General features: G+C 46.2%; 1 protein-coding gene across 1 annotated transcript in view; it reads right to left on the reverse strand.

Moving 5' to 3' along the window:
* Positions 1–3367: 3367 nt before the first annotated feature.
* Positions 3368–10026, reverse strand: part of EVA1A (eva-1 homolog A (C. elegans)) — a gene marked incomplete at its 5' end in the record, with an annotated part of 13454 nt that continues 6795 nt past the window's right edge. Inside the window, one exon of the mRNA XM_010133194.1 lies at positions 3368–3738. Coding sequence (XP_010131496.1) covers positions 3368–3738 — 371 coding nt within the window. The remainder of the gene's footprint in view (positions 3739–10026) is intronic.

Raw genomic sequence — 10026 nt, forward strand, 5'->3', positions numbered from 1 at the left:
AAAATGACTTCAGCCTCTTTTTTATCCAAAAGGTCGCTTATGAGGAAATTCATTCATGAAGCTAGAAAAGTTGATTTCAATCCTTTATCTGTTTTGGGCAATACAAAGAGTGTTATTCTGGAAACCGTATTTTACTTCAATGTAAAAAATTAAAGAAGCATGGAAGTCAGAGAGCAGAGCTACGTGTAATCTCCTACAAGGGAGATTGACATTAGGCTGGTAGAAAAGGATTTATCATCTGCTCTCTGGCTCCACGGGTTTAAATGTTTCATATGACACAGTGAGTACCACACAAAAGATGCAAACCAGACAAGTCCAAAGCTCTGTGTGGTTAAGTTACTCTTTTGTGGTGTGAAAAATTTGGATTTGACCCCCTCCCATAGTGAATCCAGCTCTTCTGTACTCCAGGTGAGTGGCTTTGCTCCATTGGTCGATAAAGACAAACCATCAAGTCCTGCCCCACAAGTCTTGATTGGGTCTTTTTCCCTAGACAAACTGTTTGGCACTTTTGGGACAAATCCAGGAATAGTTATAGAATGACTTAAAGTCTTTCACTTACAGTAGCTCAGAGGATTGTATTTTTTTCTTTTTTCTTTAATCAAAGCCTTTTTTAGAAATGCATGGACCTGAGACAAAAAGCGCGAGAAGGTACGGGAAAGTCTTGCGTGTGCTGTGAAGACAGTGAGACTGCTTTTGTTACATCTCGTAACCTAGGGCAAGGCTGAGCTGGGCTTGTCTGCTCAACTCTGACACGCAGCATGCGCAGCCTGCTCCTTCATATTGCAGGCTTCGGCTGGAAGATTTACAACAGTGCTAGCAATGCCACGGAAGGGCTGTTCATCCAGTGGTACCTTGGGCTCAGCTGTGATTTACATCTGAAGCCGGTATTTTAATCCCTCGGCTGCATGAGAGTTACACTCAGACTTACCGCACTTGCTCTTTCCTCTGGTCAAAAAAGTTCATCTGGGAAAACCATGTACACAAATCCATTCATTTATAGCACTTTTAAAATCAGTTTTGCAAGCTATCTCCCAGGACACAGCACTCTAAGTCTGAAAATCTGCTGTCCCTTAATCACCAAGTTTGAGGGACTGTTTCTTGTTATAGGAGAAAACCACGGCCATCAAAACTGATCCCGCTGACCTCATCCTGTCATTTTGCTGCTCGACACCCTCAGCAGAGAACGTTTGACATTCCAGCTAAAGCACAGCACCTGGCGATGCATCCAGGGTCTAGGACCTGCTTCTGGCTGTATTTCTAAATATCAGCTGCCAAATTACATCCCAGCTCAGTACTGAGTCTTCCCATCTGAACCTCGCAGGACCGGGACCAGGAATCACTCTGCAATACTAGTACTGCCTTCCCAGGTGAAGCCACCTCTCACCCACTGGCCTTATCTCTGATGTTACCAGTACCACCAGCTGCAGTTACTCACTGTGCTTTCGTCCTGCAAGAGCCAGGGGAAGTAGTTGTGGGCACTTCAAATGCAGCTCCTCCTCAGCCAGAGGAGGATCCCCACAGTGACCCTGAAGAGTGCCAAGAAGGCCCTCGGTGTCAGGGGTCTGTCCCACTATGGAGCTGTTTGACACAGCTCATGAACCCTTGCAGCTCCACTCTAACATCCTCAGTCATCCTGTGGGCAGGACCACCCATCTTTTCTCTCCTTGAGGTTAGGGGAAAGCTCTGGGCACTCAGAGATTTTGGTCATTACTTGCTTTGCCGGCATTTTGTGAACTCTTAAGACACAAGCATGCCTAAGTGACAGAGGAACACACCCCAAGGCCACAAAGGCTACAGCAGTGTGGTACAGACTTGGAAAACACAAAGTTTTATGACTGAAGGGGTGTGAACTGGTGCTTCGGAGTGGGTAGGGTGGTGATATCCCATTGAACACTCCAAGGGACAACTGAAGGAGCACTAAAATACATTTCATCTTTTTTCCACTTTCTGTTTGTTTGCTTGTTTGTTTTGTTCATTTAACATTTGCTTCTGGCCCAGGTATGATTTGGGTCTGGGGTCAGACTCAAAGCATAATGAAATCACTGGGACTCTTTCCTTTGGTGCAGGTAGCTTTGGGATGTCCTCTTGAGAACCAACACACTCCTGCCCACGTGCACCTCAGAAGTAGACTGATGGGCTGCAGCCAAAGGAAAAAGTGTCTTCAGGTTCCTGCATGCAGACAATGTCAGCCCTGATTGCTTGCAGAGGTGTGCTGCTCTTCCAAGGCATCTCCCTCCAGCACTGCCTGTGCCAAAAGTCAGGATGCGAATTCAAATGTATTGAAGCAAACCAGAGTTTATTTAGCAGTTTTTATCCATTTTGTTGTTACATGTGGCTTCTTCTGTCTCTATTTTCTCTGGTAAACATAGACCCTTTTTTATTTTATTTTTTTAATAAAATATATAAAACATTGTGCTATCCATAGGAAAATTGTAGTTTAACAACAACAACAAAAAGAATAAGGCACATTCCTGTGCAGCATCTTCAAATATATATATATTTCAAACAAAACAAAAAGAAAACCCTTTTCAACCTCTTTGAGGTTGTTAACTTCTCACCAGTCACTGACACATTTCTTATATTACCATAATTTCACTGCTGGAGGTGGGTTGGGTTGTGTTTGACAGGGGCCAGCAGGGAGAACAGACTCAAAAAATAAAAAAAAAAGGATTTTATCCCTGAGGTGTCAGTAAAAAAAAAAAATAAATGTTCCCATTGAAAAGGAAGATGAAAAGACAGCCATAAATAACTGAATACACTATGGCAAACATCCAAGCACCGAGATGATTTCACGATGGAAGAATCCCCCTCCCCCCATCCCCCAGTTCTTAACAAGTCATATTTGCCGTTGGGTTTTAATTAGGTTAATCTCATGGCTTCTGAAATCACAAGACAATTGGTCAGGATGCACCTCCCCCTCTCCTCCCAAATCATCTTTCCAGATTTGTCACTTTGTTCACAATTCTCCCACAATCCTCAGGAAAGGGAAACCAAAAAATCCTAAACGAACACCAAACCCTGGACAACTTCCTTCCCCATCCAAGAGAGGAGCACTTGTACCGCAGCGTGCCAAATTCCATGTCCCACATGGGAGGACTGTAATTGTCACCTTCCTTCCTGGTACTAAGAAATGAAGCTGGCAACCACCTCTGCTGAAACCAGAAAGTGTCCTTGAAGAGGGGTGACAGCAATATGTCAGGGTGAAGGAGGCGGGGAAAGCTTTATTGCTGTCCATCCACGCTGCTCCAGTGGCATGCCTGAAAGGAAACGGGGAGACACCCATTAATACTCCTTCCCTCCTTCTCCTCTGTCATGTGTGGAGGAGCCCCGGCAGGGTGCAGGGCAGGACAGCTGGACTCCCCATCTCTTAGTAGTAGCGGTTGAGGCTCCTGGTCCCTGGGATGTCCGGCTGGCCATTCATCCAGATCTCCCGGATGATGCGCTCCCGCTCCTCTAGCCGCTGAGCTCGCTCCAGCTCCTCTGCTGAAGTGAAGACGTTCATGTTCAAAGTCCTCTCGAACCTGCGGTGCCTGCGGGCCGACAGGTCCGAAGTGGTGTCTGAGTCATCATCGCTGTCGCTGCTGTCGCTGTCATTCTCCCGCTCCCGAGGAGGTTTTTTTGTGGAGGAGCGTTTACAGTCAGTTCGGCAGGACACCCTCAGTACCAGGGCCAGCAGGGTCAAGACGAGTCCAATGCACACTCCAGAGACAAAATACAGAGCAGCCCGCTCGGGGTTTTCTGAAAGGGGAAAAAGAAAATGATTGTCAAGAACAACCCTTAAAAGAACAAAACACACACAGCTCCTCTGTGCATGTACACCCACAGTCTCTGGAGGGGCAGAGTTTCCAGTGGCTGCTTTACTTCTATGCCCTCCTTTGCCTCCTCCCCCCAGGAAATTTAGGAAAGAGGATTTAAACAGCAAATTTGCTGCCAAGGCCTTTGCCCACGTGCAGATTGTGGGTTTGCTGCAGTCATGTCTTGGAGTTGCCTGGGAGGCGAGGCCGGCAGAATGAAACGTGAACTCCAGTGGCTGCACGAGCGGGGCTGACACCGGGCTGCTGCACACCCAACAGCAGCTAAGTGCCTCTTGCTGTCCATCCATTATCATCGTGCCAGGAATGAAGACGATTGTGAAGCTTTATACACTCTCTGTGCTATGGCCCAGCTGAAATGGGAAGCCCTATAGCATGGGAAAACTCACAGTATTTATTCAAAGGCTTCATTTGCTTATCTAAGGCAAGTGTGCGGCCTTTCTGCCCAGACCACTGAGACGTGTGCCTGTCCATCACCAGCATAGCTGGAGTCAGTGCACTCCCGGATGGATCCCGCAGAGCCACGTTTCAGAGGTGATATAACAAGACTCCAAATGATCCACAGTGCCTTTTAAATTAGGTCATCTTGTCTATTCGCTACCTTTTTTTTTCATTCATAGGACTATTTAGAAGTGTAATTATGATAAATGCTACTGCAGTTCCCCTAGGCTGAATCATCTCAGTTTATAGGTTCCCTGAATGGGTGAAGGTGAACCAAACAGAAGTGTCACGGCCAGCTTTACTCTGGTCTGTCTGTTGGGAGTCCTGAGTTCAAGGAAGAAGTCAGTTCCTCAGATGAGTCTTATTCCCTTGAGGTCAGTGATGGAGCTGTAACAGTTCCCACCAGCTGAGAGCCTGACATCGGGCCCCGATAGATCTCTGTAACTAAAAGGCTCCACTTTATCTTCACTTCCCCCACAGTGCTTTTAGAAACTGCCCTCTCCAGCTGATTTCCTTAAAATAAAGTTTGCAGAAGATGAACTGGAAACCATTTGGAGATACTCAAAACTCAACTGCTCCAACTTCAAAGCTGGCTCTAAATTTGAAGTAAACCATATTCTGAGCAGGGAGCTGGACCAAGTGACCCCAGAGACCCCTTCCAGCCTAAATTATTCTTTGATTCTGCAGTCAGAGCCCAAACACTGATGTGTGCACAGTTCTAGGCAACCCATAGTTCAGTGCCTGGAGATTCTTATGCAACGGTTATAGGGACAAAACACCATTTGTGCTCTTCTCTCCTACCAAATGAATCTTAAAGACGACTGACAAGCCAAGGTGGAGGAAGATGTCATGGCTAATAAAACAAGAGGCCATTGCTAGAGTGATTGGTGTGGATGGCACGGGGAAAAAACAGGCTGAAGACAGACTACAAAACCAGGAGAAAACTGCAGCAGATGCATCCAACAAGCGCAGCGAAAGAAAGAGAAATGCATCAGTAGCTGGCAAGTCAAGTGAGACCAAAGCCAGAGGTTTTGAGCTAAGATATTTTGTCAAAAGTGAGACAGTGAAAATCCAAAGGCAAAAGAGAAGATACCAGAGCAGGCATGAAGGCAATGGCTCTGGTGACGTTCTGGCTGGGTGAAGTCCTGGTTCCAGTGAAGTTAGCTGCAATTCTGAACTCAAGGGGCAGAACTCGAATTAAAACTGCAGCCCTGCTTGTGTAGTAGCAAAGCTGCTGCCCCAGTGCTGTGTGAACAGTAAAGAAATGGCTGAAATTCCAGAGATTTGAAAACACCAGGAAAAGAGGAATCATACCCTGATACGGCTTCTGCCTCCATGCACAGTATAGCTCAGGACAGAAACTGCAAAGCTTTCTTTGCAAGTCGGCCTGAGGAGGGGACACAGAGTGTGGGAAGCACAAATGAGCAGGACTGATCTGCTGGTCCTGGAAGATGCTTGGTCCAGTCTGCCTCTGCTTTGCCTGGCTGGCAGGATGCCAGGCACACTCACCTGAGCACCAGGTTCCTGCATACACATGGGCTTGATTTGGTGGCATAAGTTCCACCTTTTGCTCTTTTAAAGCCACTCATAAAAAACACCTGGATTGGAGCCTGAGACAGAGACACATGCAGTTTCTCTTCCCCTGTTTCTGTCCATGCCCTCCTTACCCTTTCTCCTCCGCACTCCTTCTTCCATGCTACCGTATCCAGTTCATGAAAAAGCTGCACCTCAGTTGCTACTTAAGCAACCATTTTTCATCTCCTGCTTGTGCTTGTACGTATAGACCTTCAGGCAGTGCGATGGCTGTAATTGAATCTTTGGGCTGCAGTGGCGTTTATGAGCTCCTACAACTACTCTGTCAGCATCTGAGACACTGTCTGGACTTCCTCAATGAGCTGTAACCCTACGTTCAACTGCAGTTTCGGCATTTATCATATGTAAAATCCACTCATGCAGCAATATCTCATTTTTTTCACAGCAGAAAGACCAAGCTAAGCTAAAAACCATGGGGTCTGCTTTTTCTCAGTTGAAGCAGCCAAGTCAGCAATAGCCTGGATTTGGGGGGCTGATAGTTGATTTTGAGAGCCTTCCTCATTGCATGTTCCTCTTGCAAAAACTGAAAAGGTGCATCCTCTTCAGCAAATGGATGCTCAGCACCTTCCAAGAACTCAACAGTGTTTCAGAGTCATGATGCCAACACTGAAGCTCTTCAAAACATTCATTATATTTAAAAAAATCATCTCTGTAAAAGTGTAGGGACATCAGTAGCAGGAGTTAAGATAAGTTTGATATGCTTTCCTGTGTGTGTGTGTACACCCGCTAATACATGGATTTTCACCAGTGTAACCTTTTCTTCCTGTGCTGTGAATTACAGCTCAGAGCTACGTTTTTCTCCTTTTTCCATCAGGACCCAGTCCATCACTTGAGCTGAGGTTTCCCTTCCCCTTCCCAGTATTTCTCTTTCTGGACTGAAAGCATTGATGAAAATGTCACTGATTCAAGCCTGGATGTAAAATGTGCAGACAAAAGATATATGCTCTTTATAGCCCTCTACACAAAAGCCACCATTTTCTAGGGGCTCAAACTGGCCAAAAATTAGAAACACATTTTATTATGTTTTTCCAACCAAACCAGCAACAATTATGGAGCCTGTTTCCTGAGGGCTAACAATCTGCTGGGAGCATCAGCCCAGACTGCCATTAATTCCCCAGGAAATGCCCAGGGCCAAGGTTGTTATTGCTATTATAATAAATTGTTTCAATAAATAAAAACCAATCTAGGCATTAGTGCTGCAGGCTTCCTGCGCTGGCTTCATGCATCCAGAAACCTCAGTGGGGAGGAAAATTTCAGAGGGCCCCAGTAAAAGGTTCAGCATTAAGCACGGCCAGACAAACAGTAGGAGCAATATCTCCTAGAGAATTTACAGTTAGACCCGCAGGCTGCCGAAATCCCCTGGTAGAACAGAGGAAGCTCTCCAGGAGCCCCTTGTTAATAAGGCTCAGACCAAGCAGTCTAAAAGTTGGAATGATCTCCCCCGGGTTGTTTTTTGGAGGTCCCTTGTTAATAACTTGGCAGTAAAGCTTTGCTTGTGGAAGAAGAATAAAACAGGGATTTGTGGATGTTTTCCTCCAGCTGCTTCAGCCTGAATGCAACAACAAAACTGGAATAAATCCCTTGTCCAAAAGGAGGCATTCGAAGTGCTCTGTCGCAGTTTGAACATTTACTATTTACATAACCACAAGGGACAGTTCTGGTCTTGCTAGTAAACTGTGACTGCGAAGACAGTTTCAGCTGTCACCGTGACTGGTGAAGTCTTTCCAAACACTCAGATAGGTTTTGGAACAGGTCCATGACAAATAAAAGGTCTGAGGTTTGCAGATGGAGATTCCATATAATTAAAAACCTAATTCTATAAAGAAAACCAGCTTTCAAATTAAGGGCATCCCTAAGTCTTTTGCAGCACCACACTCTGAATAAGACTTACTTGTTTGATTAGCTGATAAACTCACTCCTCACTGCTACTGTTCACCCAGTGTTCATTCTTTCTCCCTGTTTCTGAAGAAATGTTGTTTTTTCATGGTTCTGGAAGCTGGGATAAGACTAACACCTAACTGGCTTTGATATTCCTAATCGTGATGATGGCTGCAAACACATTTGATGGTGAAAACCAACACCCCTGCAAAGAGGTTTTGCTTCTAGCTGTGTTGTAATTTTTCACTCCTTGGTTATCAGTAGGAACATTCCCAACTTTTATACAGGAACACCAGTCAAAAAGATGGTGAAAATGAGCACAGAGGCTTTCACTAATGCTGGCATTTCTCCCCTCTGTGTACTGCAAGACTGTGCATGCATGAATGACTGAGCCTGCAGACTCAGCTCATCTGTAGCTGCCCACCCAAACCTGCCGTTTTGTGCAGTACATAGGAACACTATTGAGCACAGAGGGGATCCCACTGATTTGTGTCCGCTCTCCTCAGGCTGGGACACCCCACTGCCAGGAGGCAGAAGAAGTAGTAGAGTGCTCTTTCAAGCACACACTTTATCCATTAAATACCAAGTGCCCATAGCTTCTTTTTCCTGGAGTGGGTCCCAGGGTATACAGCATCCTCTGCCCCAACAGAAAAAAAATCTTTATGTGTTGCCTCTGACTATTTACAATTTTGTCTTGCAAAGTCCTGTTTTGACCCAACTCCTCAGCACAGGGAAGCCCTGAATACAGCACTTTCAGCCTGCAGAGTTTACCTGAGGGATGTTTTTCGCATTATGAAACAGAGCAGTTCTTGCACTAATGTTTCCCTCTGGGACCAAGGCTGTGGTCAGTGCGAAGATGCGTGAACCATCACCAGCCCTTCCTGCCTGCCCAACACCCTGCCTCTCCTGGGCCACTATAATTGCTTCTCTACAGACATCAACATCTGCTTGCGGTTTAAGCCACCTTCAGTGCCAAAAATTCAGGTGAGCACAAAAAATCCCAAATGCTCTGCTGCTCAAACTCTGCAGTATAAAAGGAGGGTGGCTTTGCAGTGCTCTAGTTTTATGCAGATTATATTTGTGCCCCGTGACACAGTTTGTCTTTGAACTCATAATCTAAAACCTCTCCATATTCACATATAACAAAATAAATCACAGCAAATCCATCCTCTCCTCTCAAAGCAGAGGGCTAAATTACACGCAGCAGATAAAGATGGTTTGAGGCATCTGCTGTTTCAATCCGTGGGGCAGCCAGTTATTTTTGTAACAAATAGCAAACAATATATATATGTCATTGAGACTAAAACTCATCTAACATCCATGGTCTGGTGCACTGGAGAACATGAACAACGAGCTCCTGGACTCATCACTGGAAACCACAGTTGTGAAGTCTGAGTTTTACCTATTTGACATCCAGTGGATGTCACAAGGAGACATCACAAGGAGACCACAACCGGAGAGGGCAAGCAAATGCCACAGTAACACAGACAGAATCAGACAGAATCACCTGGTTGGAAGAGACCTTTAAGATCATCGAGTCCAATTGTTCACCCTGCACTGCCAGGGTCCCTAAACCATGTCCCTCAGCACCACATCCACACACCTCTTAAAACACCTCCAGGGATGGGGACTCCACCACCTCCCTGGGCAGCCCGTTCCAATGCTTAATGACCCTCTGTGTAAAGAAATTTTTCCTGATACCCAACCTAAATTTCCCCTGGCACAACTTAAGGCCATTTCCTCTCATCCTGTCACTTGTTACATGGGAGAAGAGACCAACCCCCATCTCCCCACAACCTCCTTTCAGGTAGTTGTAGAGAGCAATAAGGTCTCCCCTCAGCCTCCTCTTCTCCAGACTAAACAATACCAGGTCCCTCAGCTGCTCCTTATAAGATGAGTTCTCTAAATCCTTCACTAGTTTCGTTGCCCTTCTCTGAACCTGCTCCAGCACCTCAACGTCCTTCTTGAAGTGAGGGGCCCAAAACTGGACACAGTACTCAAGGTGTGGCCTCACCAGTGCTGAGTACAGGGGGACAATCACTTCCCTGCTCCTGATGGCTACACAATTTCTGATACAAGCCAGGATGCCGTTGGCCTTCTTGGCCACCTGGGCACACTGCTGGCTCATATTCAGCCGCTGTCAACCAACACCCCCAGGTCCTTTTCCATTGGGCAGTTTCCAGCCACTCTTCCCCAAGCCTGTAGCGCTGCAGGGGGTTGTTTTGACCCAAGTGCAGGACCTGGCACTTGGCTATGTTGAATCTCACACCATTTGCCTCAGCTCATCCAGCCAGCTTGTCCC

This window comes from Buceros rhinoceros, unplaced genomic scaffold (genome assembly GCF_000710305.1).
Source record: "Buceros rhinoceros silvestris isolate BGI_N320 unplaced genomic scaffold, ASM71030v1 scaffold33, whole genome shotgun sequence".
In the NCBI taxonomy this organism is placed as follows: Eukaryota; Metazoa; Chordata; class Aves; order Bucerotiformes; family Bucerotidae; genus Buceros; species Buceros rhinoceros.